At 42.6% G+C, this 20,939-nt stretch overlaps 1 protein-coding gene across 7 annotated transcripts in view; it reads left to right on the top strand.

Annotated features, from left to right (window-relative positions):
• The window catches only part of MAST4 (microtubule associated serine/threonine kinase family member 4), a 1,854,902-nt gene extending 1,839,109 nt beyond the window's left edge, over positions 1–15,793 (top strand). For all 7 annotated transcript variants that reach the window (XM_086960700.1, XM_086960701.1, XM_086960706.1 and 4 more), the window contains one exon: positions 7,997–15,793. In XM_086960700.1, the coding sequence (XP_086816826.1) occupies positions 7,997–11,784 (3,788 nt within the window). In that variant the 3' untranslated portion in view covers positions 11,785–15,793. The remainder of the gene's footprint in view (positions 1–7,996) is intronic.
• The last annotated feature ends 5,146 nt before the right edge of the window (positions 15,794–20,939 follow it).

Below are 20,939 nucleotides of genomic sequence, written 5' to 3' on the forward strand. Positions count from 1 at the left end.
TTGTGCGCACAGATACTCCAGCCAAGGAGCGTCCCGGCGCAGAGACAAGGTAGAACATAACACAACAGGAAAACAAAACAGCTAAAACAAGAAGGTTTTTATAGCTCTCCGGAAGGTCAAGAGGTCCTCCATCAGACGGATTTCAACAGGCAGGGAGTTCCATGCTGACGCGGCCATTACTCTAAACGAGCGGCCTCCCATGCGACTGAGCCTGAATCTGGGGACCACCGCAAGGGCCAAACCCTGGGAACGGAGGCTACGGGTGGGAACATAGAAGGAAAGACAGCTCGACAGGATTTCCGGGCCAATACCTCTCAAGATCTTAAAGGCAAGACACAAAACCTTAAAGAGGATGCGCTTCCTAACCGGAAGCCAATGTAGGGAGCGAAGGACACCTGCCACCGAGCTGAATCTGGGCAGGCCAACAATCGCCCTCGCCGCAGCATTCTGAACCCGTTGCAAGCGGGTTAGCTCGGCCTGGTTAGCCCCAGCCAGGAGAGAGCTGGCATAGTCCAGGCGAGAGATGATAGTAGCCTGGATCACCAGCTGCCTGGTTGGGGCGTCAAAGAACTTGAGAACAGGTCTCAAGCCCCTTAGGAGTCCAAAACAGCAGGACGCAGTTTTTTTAGTGTGCCCTACAAAGGAGAGGCCCGCATCCAGCCATACCCCCAGGTTTTTCACCTCCGATAACCCAGATACCCAATCCTCCCAAGGGTCTTCCTTTTGGGCTCTTATTCGCATCAACACAAAAAGATGTACACCCATTTTTGTAAAATGGTGCAAGACACCGAGTCTCCTGAAATAGGCATACATAGGAATACATCATAGGTGTCTATAAATTCTTATTCCATAGGACATCAGGCAAAAGTTTGGCCAGTCCTGCAACATTCCATGAAGCTATCCTCACCACAGACTCTTGGGCTGGTCTAGCTCACATGGAATGGGGGTAGCTTTTGGGTTACTGTCTTTTAGCACAGTATCAATTTCTAACCTTATTACCCCTTCTTGCCTATATTTGCAGATACTGGACTGCCAAGAAGCAGTCTCCCTGTTCCTGGGGAGATCCCCTTCTTTTATGAGCAGCAACAATGAGTTCACAACCCCCATACTTCCACATACATCCACAGTGCAAGGGGTACTGTGCTCCAGTCACTCATGATTTCTACTATCCACCTAGTCCCTACACCAGTACCCCTGTCTGTCTGCGCACACCATGGTCTCAGAAAATCAATCAGAGTACAAAATTTGAGCTGAACAACAGTATGTGCCTTTGAAATTGTGCGGGCTTCGGCCACCAGAAGTCCCTCTACTATATCTTGGTTTGCAAATAAAACCCAGGTATGATCTTGTGTTCCTTCTAAAGCTGTAAACCTTTCCACATTTACAATATCACTCCTGATTATTGAGTAACAGTGTCTGGTTTCACGAAACCATTAGGTAACTTTATTTAATAGGGATACTTTGTTTTCCCTTGTCCCAGCGGGCAGCTTTGGGACCTGAGTTAAGTAAACGGCTGCACTTTCACATCCCCCCGTCATCCCTTCATTAGTTCACGGCCAATGGGGGTGCACAACACTCTTGTCCTCCCCTCCACTGCTCCTTACTAGCGGTCCCATTCATCCCGAAAGGTCTCTCTCCATACAGGTTCCCTGGCGGCATTCGGTCAACAGCCTTTTTCCCACCATCTTGTCTCACAGGTGGAGCAGGGTGAGACTGAACACCGCTGTCAAAAGGGGGACAATACTGGTGTAGGGTGTGAGAAAGAGAACTAGTCTTGGCTTTTTTCGCAGCAGCCCCCTCCCCCTATCATGACACATGTAGTTATTACTGTACCCCCGGTACTATTTCCAACAATGTCAATGAGGATTTTAACTTGTTGTTTTAACTCTGTGATGATTTCCATCACACTCCACAGCATAGTCAGGGTCTCAATATTAATATGGTCACTCCCTGGCATAGCACAATTCTCTAGATCAAGCTCAGGGTTGGCGAGTTCAGAATACCTGTTGCTACATTCTCCATTAAAGACTCGTTAGTTGCAGGTGCATTGTTAACCTATCGCCCCCCTCTGGTGCTGGTCCTGGCAATTGCGATTTCAAAAGTGGCTTTTCAAACATTGTATGAATTTGCTTAGGCGGGTAACTTTGGTGAACCATTGAATTTGTGTTGGTTAGCACAGGTTTGGAAATAATATCAATACATTCAGTCAATAATAAATGAATTTGGGTGAGGATGTCATCGTTTATCCTTCTAGATGGCACTTTTTTTCCCCTTCGGTACCCTTAACGCCCCATCGACAGCCTTACGCTTACCCATAGGGCAAATTCGATCGAGTTGTTAGGTAAGTAGATTGGGCCTACCCAGAGTGTCCCAACCAATCCTTTAAGAAATACTGCAGGACGAAAACAGCACAGTACCTGGGATTGAATGATTGAATGAACAATTGCAGGCAATGATCTTCTCACTGTCATTCGTTCGTTTGGTCGCTGGGAGCCAAGAGAGTGGGCCCTGCCCAGCCTCTTACAGGCTTAGATGGGTGCAGACTGGCCCGCCCTTGGCCCGGGCTTCGTATGGACGTGATATGGGCACGCCAGCGCATGGCCCACACAGCAGAAGCCTTACGGAGATCTTGTAGGCGCCTCCTGGTGCAAGAGGGATGTTGGTGGCTAGGCTGAATGGCGCAGGGGATCCCGGGAGTGTGGTCCTGCCCTCTCCCGGTCCCGGTCTCCAGACCTCCTCCAAGCTCGGCGCCCCTAACGGAGGGTGAACAATGGCAGCAAAAGCAACATGGCTATTACCATCGACTTGAAGTCAATGGTAACCATGTGCAAAATGAAAAAATTGCATTTAAAAATGCATTTTCTAATGTGACATGAAGCGCCCATGTGGCCTAAGTCACATGTGCACTTACATGTGCACTAGGAAATTTCAGGGTGCCTCCAGGGGGTCTTTAAGCCCAGAGGCACACTTGGATTTGCATTTCTTACAATTTCCTATTAGGAAATCGCATTTTAGGCAGTGCAAACCATTTCCTATTTGCAATTCCCTAATACTGATTCCTATATTGTAGGAATCGCTATTAAGGAATCGCAAATTTAGTACATAGCCTTTTACTTATCTTAAATAGCGATTCCTACAGTGTCACTATTTAGCAATGCATCTCATCCTCTCCAGAGAAAGTCTAAATGAACATTTATTCAGCTTTAGGATCACAACAGGTCATCTTGGTTCATCCAAAATGCACTTTCGTGTCCTTGCCAGTGTAGTGTCGTTGCCCAAAGTACTGCTCAGAAACCTGTTGCTGCCGCTATTAAATGTTGGTGTGCTGAATACCGTGGTTGTGTATGGAGGCCAGTGCCAGTCTGGTATCCAACTCAAGCTTCTTTAATCTACTACCAGATGCTTTTGTCACTCTTGCAGGTTTCTACCTTTTCCCTTTGTTGTTGGGGTTTCCGCCTTTCTCTTCTTCCTTTTTTCCCTACTTGTGTGCTTTTCCCTAATTTGCTCTCAATAAAAGTCCGGTGAGAATAAATAAGTGCTGGCGATCAAAAAGGAGTGCCGATCATGAACCCTACTGGCAACCAACAGCTCAAATTAAGCACTGGTTATTATACTGTTAGGAATTGGGGTCTCTAGTTGGCAATGGTTTGCACCAGGTCGAACACATACCCTTTCTTGTACAGGGAAGGTTTAACTTATTTATTGTTGATCCTTCGAGTCGGACTGTTGAAAGTCACCTCTGAGATGTTGATGCTACTATTATCAATTGATAGTTTTAAGATTGATATAGACAAACTAGGAGGTATCTGAGGCTTCATGTAACTGCCTTTGTAGTTTGATAATAACAAGTTAATCAGTAGATTCCTTCTGGTATTGTGGGTAAAGGACATGTGATCAATGCACCATTACCGTAATCAAATAAATCATGTACAAAATTAAAATATATAATTTATCATCATAGTTATGTGAAGACAAGGTGCCGTGCACATGGGTAGCATCTTCAAACTATGCCTACAAGGCCACAGATGTGCTACATTTCAGGAGCAGACGCACACACAAACAGAATGCCAGAAACAAACTCAATAATTGGTCAAAAGGCATCCTCTTCATGTAATAAAACTTTGCTATGCACAAATCAATGTGATTTTGTGTATTGTTAAGGTTAATACAGTAATATGCATTACATATTTAAAAATATCTAGGAGAATGATGTAAAGAATACAAAAAGGGATGCATGAATAAGGAAAGTTTGGGAGAATCTAACGTGGCATGTAGGTACATTGAGTATTATCAGAAAACATATAAGGGAGAAGACTTGTAAGTGTATTTAAGCGGTCTACAGTGAAAATGAATTGGGGAGAAAATGTGCTTTAAAAAATATGAGTTACAACCTTGCTTTAAAAAAGAACCACATGGTGTCGGTGGTGACTTATTAACAGATTGAAGGAATGTTTAATCATAAGTGGATGGATTAGGCAGGAAGAAAAATAGATTAACTCACTAGGTAATAGTAAACAAATGAAGTCAGAATTTAGTATGCATACAGATTACAAGAGAACTGTTGCTTTGATTGTTTGTCTTGATATATACTTTGACATTTGTAATCATTCAAATGACTTTAGGAATGCTGCTCTTACTGACGAATACTTCTAACTGCTTGTGAATATTCCTCAGCATCAGAGTGGATCCAGAAACTGTAATGCACTGCTGTGTGCTGGTCGATGGCAGCAAGTATGTAGCTCCAAGCCGTCCTCGTTCACCTCCAAAAGCGACAATTGGAGCCGCATATAAGCCCCACCCATCTCTTATATATAGTAGTTCTTATATGAACACATACCAGCTGTTCCTTACACAGGAGCAAAAACTATTTCATTAATATTGTGCCACGGTTCATACTATGGAGCACATGAAATGGGACTTCCAAGTATGTTATTTATGAAGGCCAATGCCAGCGCTCCTCACCGTCTAATATTTCACACATAACGTGATAGGGGCACCTTATATTAAGGACACGCCTCCTTTGTAGCATAAATCCCCATTGGTGTCTATATATGTGGTCTAGTATCACTCTACTGCCGTCTCCTACCTTATGCTCTAGTACATTTAGTTGAAGTACAACACCATTATATGGTAGTTCTTATAATCCAGTAGTTTTTTGTCAAGGATAAGGACAAAGATACGGAGTCCAGATAAGGGACCAGGTTACGGACCAGCACTATCCTCGCCTCTTGTAAAGACTCTTAACAATACAACATTTGCTTCAGATTCCTCCAGTGCTGATAGTAGCTTTTATCAAATATCCCTTGATTCATTGAATGCAACTTGGCTGGAAGGTCATTGCCTCCAGGTGATTTCTCTGTTGAGTCCCCATATGGCACCAATCAATTTCTCTTTGGTTGGTACAAAGGACCAGATAAATATCATCAAGGCTGGGAGTATAGTACCTTCGGTCAGTCTAGAAATAATCTTATTGTGTTTGTGTGGTGGAGAGGAGGGTTCTTTTCTTGTAAATAGGCCGTGAGCTTTTTTGTCCTGTCACTCTCCATGGGGAGAAGCTGCCTGTGATTTGTGGAATTTCTTTAGTGCTCCCATCAACAGCGTGTTTTGCTTTTCATTTTTTTTTGATAAACAACTTTGTTTTTGTGACAAAAAAACATATACCGCAACCAGCCATTGCTGGCCACCATCGTAAATACAGTAGGTAAATCACAGCGTAAAGCCGACCGCATAAAGTTCACAGTATCAGACTAATAAGGACACTGTCCAGAACATTTTCCAACAAAGAACCAATCCCAAAATATTCCCACCATTTTCTCCAGATTTTTGGACGTTTATTTTGGGCAGCCCCTGGCTTTATAGACCCGTTTGTTTTGTGCACACCAGTCTACACCTGTGCGCCATTGAGACAGCAAGAGCGGAGTGTGAGACTTCCACCATCTGGCTATGTCTTGTTTGGTTGATTTTCATTTGGGACAGTTGTTCTTGGAGAAGGTTGCCATTCAGTAGGTACCTTTCCTTCCTTTCCAGCCAAAAGTTGTCCCAATTCCATCATATTGTAGGAGCATTTTCATATGAGTCTTGGAGTGGGACCCAGCCGAGATTATTTGGTGTAAATCAAGTAGAGATAAGAGAAGGCCACAAGGCCTCATAATTCGGTTCCCCAACGTTGTGCACTCATGTATTATCATGCAAAAACAATGTACGAAAGGAATCCACCTCAACTAAAGATATCAGTCTCCAAGATAAATCAGCAGAAAGTGTTTTTAACCGCATGCGTGCTAGCAGGTTTTCCCGCTGCGCGCTGAAATGTGAAAATCGCTGCTTTTGTGACAAAGCCAGCTCGTCATGCGCGCAGTGCAGGTAACGCCCATGACGAGCTGGCTTTGTCATCCGCATCGAAGGGGTTAAGTTCCAAATCCACTTCCACATGAAACAATGCAAATTGAGACGATTTCGTACCAGAGAGGAGAAGGCTCAATGATTTCATTTTAATTACCTGAGCATTCCTCAGGTGGCATAGAGGAGCCATCCCTAGCTGCTTTGACTACATGCTCCCAAAGAACAACTTTAAAGGTAAAGACTGTTAAATGGGCAGAAAAGTTACAGCCTCCAATACGCACTTTGAAGACAACGTAGTTAACGTCCCTTTCTAGTCTTTGCTACCAGGTTAAGGACAATAATCAACCATTTCCATTACAACTTGGACCTCCCCACATAGATTCAGTTGCCCAAGTCATATTACACGAGTTTTGTAAAAGTTAAAGAACAAATATTTGGGAATTGCATTAATCATTCACTGAAGACTGACTAAGATCTGCATGAAGAAGACCATGCAAAGGTTAGCAATGGCAAGACCCTGATACCAATCTCCTTGGATATGAGCTGGCCAAACTAATTTTAAAAGTGGATTCCAAGATTTTCTTTACAAAGGAAATCAGACATTGAGTTAATCTTTTTTTAATTAGTATTCATACCACACACTCTATGGAACTAACTATATGAATACTGTAGGGGTCACAAGGCTGGTTAATAAAACAGCCACTTCTTGAAAGGTTTTCGGATGGAGAACAGAGGCTGTTGATTATTAACTAGTAAGTGATTCTACAGTATAGGTTCCACAACCTCACTTTCGACCCACTCAGAGATTTGTGACCTTAACCCTCTGCAGCTACTAGCAGTCTACCGTCTCTCGCCTTCTTCCTTAGATCATTTTGTCCCCACTCCACTGATATTCTTTTACTAACAATCAAGCTATTCACTCTCTACTTAATTTGTCACCACCCATCCAGCCCTGCCTCATTCGGTCTCCCTGTTTATGCCCAGAGCTTGGCCTTCACCCTCACCTCTATAATATAAAGTGCTTGTTTGTGCAGCTCTCTTTTGTGTTATCGCCGGGTTTGCATTGCATATAACATATAGAGTTCTGTCTCGGTGTGACTGATGAGAATTTACTAACCATCCATTAAGATCGTCAGGACAGCGTATCTAATGATGCACAACTGAGATAGCATATTGAGTTTATGAGTAGGCACAAAACACAAAAACACTGCATGTCACATGATATAACAATATACATATATAACTCGGAAATTCTATTAAAGCTATATTTTTTTTGCAACTTGAAGTGCAATGCTAATGTAACTTTAAAATGTACGTGTTTCCTTTTTTACTAATATCATAACCTCAAATGTTCTTCATGATTTGTAGGACAGTTGAATAATGTTTAAGGCGTGACTAAGGTTTTGCTCAACTTGTTTGCTGCTTGCCCTAAGAAATTCTTGTTGTAGAAATAGTCAAACTGGCAACCTCGGAAATTATAGCACCATTCTATATGGTGTTAAAAACACATTATTTTCCCTTTATTTTCTCCTTTCAGAACATGTAACACTGACAGATTAAATAGTATATCATATACGCAAAAGTAAATATAAACATTGTAGCAATATTGTAAATTGTTGTTCTTACTCTGACACATTTTTTTGTTTTCTTTCTTTAGGTACTAATTCGTCTCAGAGTAGTTCTCCAAGCTCAAGTGCACCAAATTCCCCAGCTGGCTCAGGTCACATAAGACCAAGTACACTCCATGGTTTGGGTCCAAAGCTTGGTGGGCCAAGATATAGATCAGGAAGACGTAAATCTGCAGGCAGCATTCCTCTCTCTCCACTAGCACGAACCCCATCTCCAACACCCCAGCCACCGTCTCCTCAACGATCACCTTCACCTTTGCTAGGCCACACTGTGGGAAATTCTAAGTTGAGTCAATCATTTCCCTCTAAGATGCACTCCCCTCCAACTATTGCAAGACATATTGTAAGGCCGAAGAGTGCTGAGCCGCCAAGATCCCCACTGTTGAAGAGAGTACAATCCGAAGAAAAGCTTGGACCCTCTTATGGTTGTGAAAAGAAACACCTGTGCTCTCGTAAACACAGCCTTGAAGTGACTCAAGAGGAAGTTCAGAGGGAAGCATCTCAAAGGGATGTAGCACTCCAGAGCCTGGAAGAAAATTCAAGTGATGCCCCCCCACTCACTAGAGCGAGGCCTGTGGAGCAAGGCTGTCTGAAACGCCCTGTTTCGAGAAAACTTGGAAGGCAGGAATCAGTTGAGGATTTGGACAGGGAGAAACTAATGGCCAAAATAGTCATGAGGAAGCAGGACCGTGCTGAAAAACAAGAAATCCTGCAGAAACAGAATACTGCACATGAATCGATTAGTGAACCTCGAAACACTGCACTGGAAACACTGGAGGAGGGAGATAACAAAAAGTTGCTAAAACCTGCTGAACGATCAAATCTCTGCAGCAAAATAACTGGCCAACAAGAGATTAAGTCCGCAACAAGCATAGTGAAAGATACCCTCAGCAAAAATGCAGATCTGAGATCAAATGGTGCTAACATTACCCAAGCTACAGAGATGACATGCCCAAGAAACCCTACAAATGAAACTATTCTCTCTATAAGCGAGTCTGAAAGCATTTGTAAAGCAAATGCAGGCAATAACATGGCACCTAATTCATCAGTTAAATCATTAAATATCAAGGGAGGTACAACAGAAAAAGTCCCATCAACAAAAGAGACTGTTGAGTTTGAGAAGTTGGATAGTAGAGTTTTGAATGTAGATTATCTTCGAAAGAAGTCTTTTGAGGAAAAGGATGACAGCTTTTGTCTAGTCCTAAAATCTAGAATTGCGGGAACAGCTCATGAATTCCTTCCAAGTTCAAAACCTAGCTGTTTACAGCAAGATTCCGCCGCCTTCCTGGATTGCCGAAAGTTTATAAATGGTGCCTCACCAGCTCAAATGAATTCAGTTTCCTTTGGTTCTCTGAAGTCATTGAATAGTAGACAGGAAGGTGGTGTTGAAAAAGCATCGGTCGTTTCCACAGAGCCTTCAGTCAGGAAAAGTCCATCAGAGTATAAATTAGAAGGAAGGTCGGTCTCATCTTTGAAGCCAATAGAGGGTACACTGGACATAGCCCTTCTCTCTGGACCAAAGGTTTCAAAATCAGATTTTCCTTTCCATGTATTATCCGAGAACCAGAGCACCAGCAAACTTGCTGCAGCTTCCACTGTTGCCAAACAGAGTAATGGTGTAAAACAGGAACCACCGAATGAAAATGAACTGTCATTACCATGCGTAAAAACATCTCACATTGAGGATATTACTTCCCAGCAGTCCCTCAGTAGTTGTCAAAACGTTCTTAAGCCAATCATTAAAAAAACACCTGAGCATAAAACAAATACTGCAATGAGTTCATCTGTAAAAGAGCTGGTCTATGGCTCTGAATCTACTTTGCAAACAGAAACTCCAACAAAAGAGAGCACTCACCGAGCAAAACTAAATACAGTCCAGTTTAATCCCTTACTAAGCACTCAATCCTTGATTAAGCCTTTGGCAGAGCAAGTATGTGTCTCTGATGTTCAATCGAGCACAGGAATTCAGAATCTGAGAGAGCAGACTGACATGTACCCAGTGGAACAGAAACATGCTAAACTTGTCAGTGAGAAACCTAATTTCTCGAAAGAATCCAATACGAGTAAGTCTACAATGCATGATAAAAGCAAAGACTCAACAAACTTCTCCACTGCTCCCAGAACTGCCTCTGATATTGTTGTCCAGTCTCAGACGTGTGCAGTTGAAAACCCTCAAGTAAATGATTCAGCGAAGAATATCTTCAGAGGGACATCTAAGTCGTTGATCCAAGAGGCTGCCTCTGTGGTACCTGTTAAAGAAAAAAATGGAAATTTGACAGTAGTTATTAATACAAAAGCATTACTTCCAGAAACATCAGGGCAATCATCCATTGACTACCAGAGCTTGTCCAAGGGATTAACCGAAAGTACACCCCAGAAAGTGGATTGCAGAATTAGGGCCACAGAGAATGGCGAGCGGTGTCTCACTAGACAGTCTAGTAGCCCACAAGTAGAGTCTTCTGCAAAAGGCAATGTCCTCCTTGAAAACAAACAGACATGTATGCCTTCAGAACCAGAAATCACAAATAAAAAATGTTTCTTGAATGCTCACAATGTTGATCATACTCCACACAGAGTCGTAGCTGCACAGGTAGACGTCAACAATGAGAAACCTAAACATGTAACTACTACTGACTCCCTAACATCCTTACTGCCTGGCAATGAAGACAATTCACTGAAAGGTGTTGGTAACGCCTCAGATGTGCAGTTTACCATTAGGACATTGCATAGTACCAGTAACAATGGGAAACCCATCCGCTCCAATATCCAAGAATCTTCCCCTTCCATTTCACATTCTCTTAAAAAGGCTAACATGGAGGCTTTTGAGACTGACAAGTCTCTCGATAGAGATTGTGAGATAGAACCTACAACACAAAACAAACGTAGCACTTCTGAAGCACCTTGCACAATATTGTATAGATGTCACACATTTTCGAATACCGAGGCTCTTAAATCTTCAGAAAAGCAAGTAATTTCAGACTTCACAACGCCTGTCCATCAAAAACAGTCCTTTAAGATAGAAAGCAGAAGTACCTCCCCAAAACACTTAAAGGCAACCACAGTTAAACACTGCCCATCTGCCTCCTTACCTGTAGACAAAGGGCCACCCAGTGGTGAGACTTCTACCACAGACAAAAGGTTCCAAACTAAAAGAAGCACGGAAGCACTTTATATTCAGAATGAGGCAAGCTCTGCCTTAACAAGCTATAAAGACATGGTTAAAGAAGCAGATAAATCCTCCTCGGCTAACAAGCATGCACCAGATTTAAAAGCAAAGCAGTCAACAGCTCTGAAGCAGGTAACATTAAAGCGCTCACCGGCTGTCGCTGGTCAGGGGATCATTCACACCACTCATCCCTCGCAGAAGCAAGTCTGTGGCCAGTATGCGTTTCTTGAATCTAGACCAGCAGCTCTTGTTTCTTCTACAGACAGTCCTATATCCTCCACCAAGGGTAAAGCAGGACCCGGGGACCATCTTGCACTTACTTGCACAGAACTCAAAAAACTCAAAACTGCCATGACCAGCAGAAACGAATCCCCAAGGTCCTTTTGCAATACTGCTCCTACAGGCGAGTCTCAACCTCTTGTTATGAGCCTTGGGGTCCAAGGGCAGCCCCCAACTCTTTCCAACACCACCCCAGTTGAGATCAAGGGAAAGGGGCAGCATTCCACCACAAGAAAACAGAATGTAGCTAAAGACTTACCCAAGTCAGCAGTGGTACATGAACGCCAGAGTGCACTTTCTCCTGAAAAAGACCTACGACAGAGGCGGGGAAAGGACTCCTCTCGACATAGTCCACAAAAGAAATCTTCGTAACCAGTCATCGTCGGTGACTATATTTGGACTCCGTTCTAAAACCAGCACTGTGTAGTATTTTCACAACGAAAAGCATTTATGCCAGCAAACTCTGTTGGGTGGGCATCAAAATGTAACCTTTTTTCAGGATGACTTCCCAATTGAAACTTATAAGCTGTTACCTACCGTACTGCAGTGATGCGCACAAACAGAATGTGACTAGTTGTTTTCTGTTCTGGGCTGTTTGTGCCCACCTAATTGTATCCTGGAGTTTCTATTGTACATGTCATGGTTAGCCTCGGTGTTATGGTTTCTGTATGGGCATGTAGAATAGTTTCCCTCAAAGCACTGTCCCAGGGTACATGGGTCCTCAAACAATTGCAGAGTATACTGCTGCCATTCTGTACACTGCAGTATCTACACACAATTATTAATACAGCTTCAGTAAATGGCATTAGTGGGGCAAAGTTCTTTCTAAAACAGTCATGTATTTGATATTGAATGTAGAGTGTGCACTTTACTGCTGACATGCATCGTTCACTGTAATTTTGTTATATCATTTTTTCTTCAGAATAATGCTTTATCATTTGTTGGGTAATGTAATGCGACTCAAAATTACTAACAAAAGCCTAAAAAAGTGCAATGTTATTTGGTGGCGAGTGGAATAAAACAATAGTATGGTAGATAAGTAAAAGGTAAAGCAGGACCGAGAACAAGGGAAGCTATAGATAATACTTATGAGTTTCCATTGGTTTATTGTGCAAAATATTGCACTGCATCTAGATATCTTGTTTGCATAAGAGGGCTAGCACAGCATCTTTCTACTGCCCCTGTCAGTTAAACACCGGAAGAAAAGCCGCCAACATCACACTTTCTTGAAACAGTTCTGCAATGATTTGTGCTCCTCAGTGGCTTGTCTTGTGAACACGAACAGGCCCGGTCAGGTCATGATCCATACATTTTACAAAGCGTTTGGTCAGTAGTTGTACCCACTGTCTAGAGGAGCATGCCCCTAGATGTTTAATTGTCATGTATTTACCCCTGTTAGGTGTAGTTCCGCCTTAACCCTTTTTAATATCTGTGGTTGTGTGTCAGTGTTGTCCTGGAACCTGACCAGTTTGGGGGCAGTGTTGACTGAATGAAGTTGTTTAGCGGTAGAGTTAAGGTGCAAGCGGATTTCATGAACATTCGCCTAACCTCCCCGCAGACTCTACTGGGATTCCGACTCGAAACCCCACGAATTTTCATTTATTGCCCTCTTTGATTTGAAGTGTAACGTTGTGCCATAAGATCTAAGAAGCAAAAAGTGCCATACATTATTTTGATGAACAGATTGTAAGTATTGCATTCATAGTATGCACTAGTGTATATTTTGTTTTCCCTAGAGACTCATTTGTGGGTAAAGGTGGGGCGCGGGAAATGGATCGTCCATTTCATGTGATTTATGTGTTCTGTCAGAACGTATGAGGATTTTAATATTTAGCCGGGGCCTTATGTTATAGAAAAAGCTTGCTGTTTTTAGCAGGTAATTCTGGATTTCACGTTCTTGAAATGCATTAAGTAGCTCCATACATTTCATGCCACAACTCTTTCTTTGTATGCAAAAAAGTAATAATGTAAGAATAATAAAAAAAAAAGGTTTTTTGTACAGTAAGGGGCCCTTGGAGCTATTTGGTGCTTGAATGTGACTGTCCTTTTTACTTTTTTGCTAAGCCTTATTTCAATTTTGTATATTGTGAAACACAATTTTCTGTCTGATCTCTCTTCGTGCTGAGGTGTTTAGTGTGCTGAAATACATACAATTGTGTGTGGACAAAGAATGCTGTGATACAATGGAAGATGACATGCAGTTGCAAGACTAAAAGGTGAAACTTAAAAATTAAGTGACAACCGACCCTAATTAGTAGCAGAACCAATGGGAAGAATTGCAATCAAGGACGTACTGGTACAAAAGCAAGGCAGGGGGTATTGTGTAGCATCACTACTAAGGAAGACATGTAGTGGCACAACTACCAGGGAGGACCTAACCACTGACATCACTGCCAGGGACATGTGGCCAGGTTATAAGCCTCTATCTAAAAACAGAAAATTACATTAAAAAGAAAACCGTTTTTGAGTGAATATGTTTTGCCACTCTGCAGATATTTATTCTGTTTTTGCCTTATTTGTGCAGCTGTGTGCCATGCACAACTATATTACAATTTGAAATGTTTGAGGCACGCTATTTTAACAAGGGAAATTACTTAAAATTAATGCAATACTTTTTTAGTAGGAATGATTGTCAATCCTCACAGTCTCCCTTTCGATCAGAACAACTGCTATATTTATGTAGTCTGACGTTCAGAATTTGTGCTTGATTAATTGCGTCGTGTGGGCTCGCAAAATACACTATTAGAAACCGATTGTTGTATGTCGATATTTGTAACCCATAACATCCTATTTTACCAACAGTTACATGGCACCCAGGTCTGACTGTAACATTCCACCCATGCTTCCTTGGCAGTTCCACTATTCCCTCAAATAATTGCCTTATTATTCTAGCTCGGTTAAACAGACTTGGTGTAGTTCCTTTAGACTTCCCTGCGGACATGCGTGTAGGATCATATCAATAAGCATCTTGCCCTGCTATTCCCTTTCAAGGTTTCTTGCTTTGACCATTATGTGTAGGAAATATTCAGCTTGGAGAAAATACACGTTAAGCACTCCACCACAACTGTTTCGGCTCTTGGCGCTCGCGGCCACATCTTATTGTTCCAGTTACGTTCACGGCAGAGGACAATAGACGGTCCTTGGCTTGGATATGATGAGGCTGCCTTGATTGTAGTACCCTGTAGAATCATTTAGATTGGGCATTATCCTCATGCACTGTAGGGATGGGATAGCCTAATGGATTGGTGAAATAATATTCAACCGTGCCAATCTTTTATGAGCTACCAAAATGAAACCGGATAAGGCGGGAAAAAAACACTTTCTGATTGCCTACTGAAGAGTCAAAGCGTTTGTTGTATCTTCTCATTAACCAAAAGGCTGTCAGTGATTCTACAGCGAACATGTGCCGCTGTTAGTGGACACAGAGAAGAGGATTTGAAAGAGAGGATCAGGACGCCTGAAGCAGGCCCTGACTTTGGTGGAAACTTTACTGATGGTAAATCAATGAGTTGTGATCTAGAGAACGTTTAGCAATTTCATTGGCGTCTCATTTTCACTGTGATTGTATACAGTATACAGATGCTTTAAAACTTGCAGCTTAAATCACCTTCCAGTTGTTATCCATTGTTTCTCAACATCACTCAGACCAGATGTTTATTTTGACTGAAGTGTTAAATGAATCTATAACCGCGATTGCTGAGAGCACAGCAAATTCCATAATGGATGTTTTCAGACTCTGCTGTAAACATATTGCCATTTGTAAACCCCAAAGATATAAAGGTTATACAGTGTCTGTCCTGCGTCAAAAAAACCTAATGATCACAGTTGTGTGCGTGATTGTTGTTTGTTTTAACCAAATACAAATGGACCAATGCACTTGGATAGCATGTCATTACGATCAGAGCTATTTTATAGTTTACAGCCTCTTTGCATTTTGAACTCTCCGATTGTTCATTTAAAGCACATCTAAACCCATTTGTTTACAAATGTATCTTTTCTGTATATTTTGTATAGCACATTTTCACTTTTGCCAAATCGATTTTGCATTTTGGAGGTCTAAAAGCGACTAGCCTGTGTTCTTGTATTAGGAGTCTGTCGGTGTTTCCCTTGTTAGCTGTTCCATGGAGATGCCCTTGTATACTACCTGGTCCCCCCTCATGTGATTGTATACATGTGCACCTTTGTAGTACTTCCTGCTGTAGAAATTCCTGCTTCAGACAGAAGAAGCGTACATTAGGATCTGTGAAATACCGTGTTTGCACTGCAGGCTTCTTTCCTCGAAGAAACTCCCTCATGGATGTCCTAATTGTTGTATATTGAACAAATATTTATACTTATGCAGCTGCATAACACTGAAATAAAAGTTCAGCATGAAAGCATACATCATTTTTGTGTTTATTTGCAGTGAATGCAACAACGCTCTCAGCAGAATATCTGGAGGTAGAGACCAATATAGAAAAGTGAGCAAGAGCTGTGTTGAGTGCAAGCTTTAAAGAGTGGTGGCAAGGGCCACTTTGTGTGCTAGTGGCTCAATTAGTGCACTATTGGGTTTGTTTTAATGGGGTGTTTAAACCTTTTTGTCCGCTTGTGACCTTCTAGCAGCACAAATAAGGAAAACATCATCCGTGGGCTGAGTTCACGAAAGATCAACTGGAAAGTCTAAAGTTTTCACTTCTAGTCTTGTTTATGATTTCCAGTGGAGTTCACAATGAATTCTGGGAATGTTCTTGAGAAACTGGAAACTGTTGTTAATTTCACTTGATCATACAACACACAGGGTAGGAGGGTCTCAGGGAAGTTTAAAGACCTGTCCAGGTTAAATCCCCTAATGTCTAACGTGAACAACTAAAACAAACCTGGGGGTCTACTGTTGAGTAAACTTTATACTCTGAAGTGAGAAGACTATTGCCCAATGATTAGGTGCAAGTTAAAATACCTTTCATTCCTCAATGCAATGCTCATAGTCCAACACACATAACCACCAGTAACAGTAGGTGTGACCCAATGTCCAGGGATGGATTCCCATCAAAGTCTTGTTAATGATCAATATTATCATCTGGTCATCCAAAGGTAGGGATGGTGCGTCTCTAGATCATTGAGACAGTGTTCATGCCCTCCATAAGAGACAGGGTTACGACCCCCAATTACTCGTAGACCATATGTATGACCATTAAATGGGAACATGTGCAGTGCAAAAAACAAACAAAGTGAAAGTGAGATTAAAAATAGAATAGAGGACAAATAGCGAAAAAACTTTAATGGTCTCTTTCTGATTAAAACCAAGAACAGCGCAAAAAAGCAGTTTAACCAAATAGCTGCATAAGGGCCGGCATGTTTTTGCCAAACAGGGAACAACTTCAGGGTTTTCTTCAGGGCCTCTGTTTTAAATAATTTTTGCCACTGCATGTGCGTACTACATATAAATGAATAAACCAATATCAATTTGTGAAAACATCAAACCATAAAGGATATATGTAACTATTCCTCCATGTCAATTAGTGTAATGTTCACCCATAATGACAGGGGATAGGACCTCACCTCACCTGGACCAAGCTCAGGATAGGGAAGGCCACGCGCTCTCCGTCGTTGCCTCAGACTGGACCTAAGTCACTAAGTCACTTGATGAAAGAGTTTAGCACATGCAAGTGTATCAGGTCTACTTATTTGCATGAGGAAATGACATGCAAAAGTGCAGTTGGGCTTTTATATTATTTTTACATGCTTACTTATGAAATCGTTTGTGTACACCTAGCTGGACAATGATGAAGCACTGAATAAGTGCTCGAACCCAGGAAATGGTTCATGATCATTTACAAGAAGGCATTTAAGTGCAGGTTATCCAGTATTGGCTCTTTCATAGATTTGCATGCCTGAATCATTCTCCAACATCGAAGTGGGAGTCCCACAGTACCATAATAAAGCAGTATGTATTAACTCAGCAAATGCTAAAATGACCTCAGGCCATGAAATTATATATCCTATCTATGTCCTTTTTAGAAAAGGACCAGACTTTAACTATGACCAATCAGGTTGTAGCACCCTCTAGAACACTCCTCAGAGAGGCTGATTTCCTCAGATTTTCACTACACATCATGTGTAAAGGACGTCTTCCTGAGTTCTGCTTGATTTTTATCCTTTGAAAGCTATTTCAACCTTATTACCAGTACGTCTAATAAAAAAGGCTTTTTTGTCCATGAAGGACCTGTGGGAAGAAAGAGTGCAAGATTTGGCTCTCCTCCTTTCTGAGGGACCGCACCCAGGCAGTGCGGCTAGGCAACTTCTCTTCCACTCCCCTCCCTGTCACTTGCGGTGTCCCCCAGGGATCCTCTCTTTCTCCCCTACTTTTCAATCTCTATATCTTTCCTCTTATCTTCGCGCTCCAGCAGCTGGAGGTCACCGTGTATAATTATGCGGATGATCTCCAGCTCATCTTTGATCTATCCTCTTCTCCCCTCTCTATCTCTAACTTCCAGTCTACTATGACATTCATCAGGGACTGGATGAACCACAACCATCTTAAGTTGAACCCGGATAAAACCGAGTTGTTTCTCACCGGTGGTTCATCCAGCCCCTGGAACTCTCTCTTCTGGCCCCCTTCTCTGGGGCCCGCACCTTCCCCCTCATCCACGGTCAAAACACTGGGTGTTAAAATGAACCACCAGCTCACTCTCCACTCACAAATCAGCTCCGTGGTCTCCTCTTGTTTTCTCACCCTCCGCACCATCCGCTCTGTTTCCCGCTTTTTCTCCCCTCAGGCACTCAAAATCATTATGGCCGCCCTGGTGATATCAAGGCTGGATTATGCCAACGCCCTCTATCATGGCATTCCAGCTTACAGTCTGCGTAGACTTCAGTCGATCCAGAACCAGGCGGCCCGGCTGATTTACGGCCTCCCACGCTACCACCATTCCACCCCCCTTCTTAGGGAGCTCCACTGGCTTCCCATAAAAGAACGTTCCCTTTTTAAGATTGGCTGCATGGTCTTTCAGGCCCGTCAGGGCACTGCCCCCGCTTTTATCTCTTCCTTAATAAAACCCTATGTTCCCACAAGAGAGCTCCGGTCTTCCTCTAAGTCCCTTCTCCAGACCCCCCGCTTTACACGTAAAAAGTGGGGTGGGGCAAACTTCTCCACTTTGGCCCCAACATTTTGGAACTCCCTCTCTGACCATCTTCGTTCTGCTACCCAGTACCTCTCCTTTCGTAAAGATCTAAAAACCTTCCTTTTCAATCAGGCTTTCCCCGCTAAGATCCTCATTCCTATCACTCTTGTCTTCTCCCTCAGTTGCCGATCCTGCTCACTAGCGCCAAGAAACCGCATGGTGTACGTTGCGCTTTACAAATGTTTTAAATTAGAAATTAGAATTTGTCGCACCTTTTCCTCAAAAACCCTGAGGGACTAGAAAGGGAGGCTACTTTTGTTGCTTCAGAAAGCGAAAACCCAGAAATCATCCTCTGAGGAAGATAGCACACCTCTTCTAGGTCTCAGACGAAGATCCCATAATGGAGTGCCACAGGAGTCCAGAAAATCCATTAAGACTTCTCACCAGCTTCACAGTTAAAAAAAAAAAAAAGAAGAAAAAACAGTTCTCCTCAGAAACATCCTTGCCGAGCTCATCCACACCACCAGACAAGGTTTAGGATCGCCCTCATACCTCCTCTGTTGTCCACAAGCCATAAATCTGCTCCAAAGTCTCTCTCAACGACACTCTCACCTTCGACACAGATATTGTCCTCAACCACTAGCACCACCATCTCGTCATCGAGTCCTTCGATGGCGAAAATGATGACAACCGTCATTGACACTCCCATCTTGTTGACGAAGTCCCTACCAACGCCTCCGTTGACGACACTGCCATCGATGATGGTCCCACCAACAATTCCGATGACGTTGATCCCGTGGACAATTCCTCTATCGACGGCAGTCCCATTGATGATGTTGATGATACCAAAGAATGAGATCTACATTCCCCAACGACAACACCGCCAACAAAGATTAAGGTTTCCAAGGTCACCAGAACCTTTTTATGTCCTGAAGTCACTTCACCCAGCAAGATCTCACCTCTGCCTTCAAGTCACCTTCCGGACATTGAGGATTGTGAACATGATGGTGGTCTGTTTGGTCCAGCCCACAGCCCGGCAGAGCTAAATGTTAAATGTCAGGAAGAATATGAGGAGGAAGCACATTATTATCGTGACGCTGGAATTCCCATCTAGATTTTTACCTTACCACTCTGAGGTTCCCCAGGTCGACAGATCTCTTTAGTCTGCTTGGACGTGTGAAGGAAGTTCTTCCATTTAATACTCATCTGACAGATTTCCAAAATCAATACATTTTAGTCTGAAGGACCACTGACTCCAAAGGAAAGTTTAAGAATTTATTACAAAGCGAAAAATAACTGAACATACAAGCACCTCAGCAAGAGGTTCAAGAAATAAACTGGCACTAATACAAACATAATCCTACTCAAGAGTCTAAGACGACTCAGAAGAAAAAAAAAAATCTAGAATCATCAGACATGCAATCACTGTGCCCACTGGAACTCTCGACTGCATCTGTTCCAATGGAAAGAAAAAGATGAGTCTGTCCCTACACTAACTCTAGAGTGACATCCCTACTTAACATAACTCCAAGGCAAGAGAAATAAGGTGTCAGCTGTGAAGACTCCCTAATCACTTTTTCCAGGTAAGTAGCCTAAACTACCGAGCTCGTTCTAAGAGGCTCCTTAATTTCTCCTGCCTAGTCCAAACTAAGACCCATGTCTAACTGCACATCCAATTGGACTGCCTTAGACAGGACCCAGTCTAAACCCAACTGACCTTAACCCTAGCTTCACTAAGACAGAACTAACTCTCCACCCTCGGGGCACTTTCCCTAATACAAAATCCCCAAAACAAGGGGCACGCCCAGGACACTTCTCCTTCAGCTGGTACAGCCTCTCATACTTTTCCAGTGTCAAACCTTCTTCTTCCAAAAACCGTTGCTGTGTCCTTGGATCCAGGCACCTTCTCCGCCAAATGTTGCAAATGCACTTGCCAGCACATTCCCTTCGTCTTCACTCCAACCAATCTAACTTCTAAATAATGGCTCATTCTACCCAACGAGCTAAATGGCCCTGCACCTGCAAAAGAAATGCATGAGAGTGATACCTATGCACGCTCTAAGTTACAATTTGAAATTCAACTGCAAACATAAGCTTTGCTCAAGGTACAATTCTTAGCCCAACATTTCAAGGAATGCAAAGAAAACCACAATTAGGCCTTTGCTAGCGTTTATTCTATCAGGCCTTTACTCCTTTAGATGCATTTCTAATATGACAACATAAGCATTCCATTAATAAATCCTAACATTACTCTCTATGTTAACGAACATTACTCTCATGTTAAAACATTACAATTCTCATTAGGCAACCTACACGTGCAACTTTAATATGGTACGTTTAATCTCGAGGCACATTACATACACAGAGCAATTAATCCTAAAATACTTAAAACATTATTTCTCTCGGTTAAGCACTACATTTATCAAT

The sequence above is a fragment of the Lissotriton vulgaris genome, chromosome 3_1 (assembly GCF_964263255.1).
Source record: "Lissotriton vulgaris chromosome 3_1, aLisVul1.2, whole genome shotgun sequence".
Taxonomy (NCBI): domain Eukaryota; kingdom Metazoa; phylum Chordata; class Amphibia; order Caudata; family Salamandridae; genus Lissotriton; species Lissotriton vulgaris.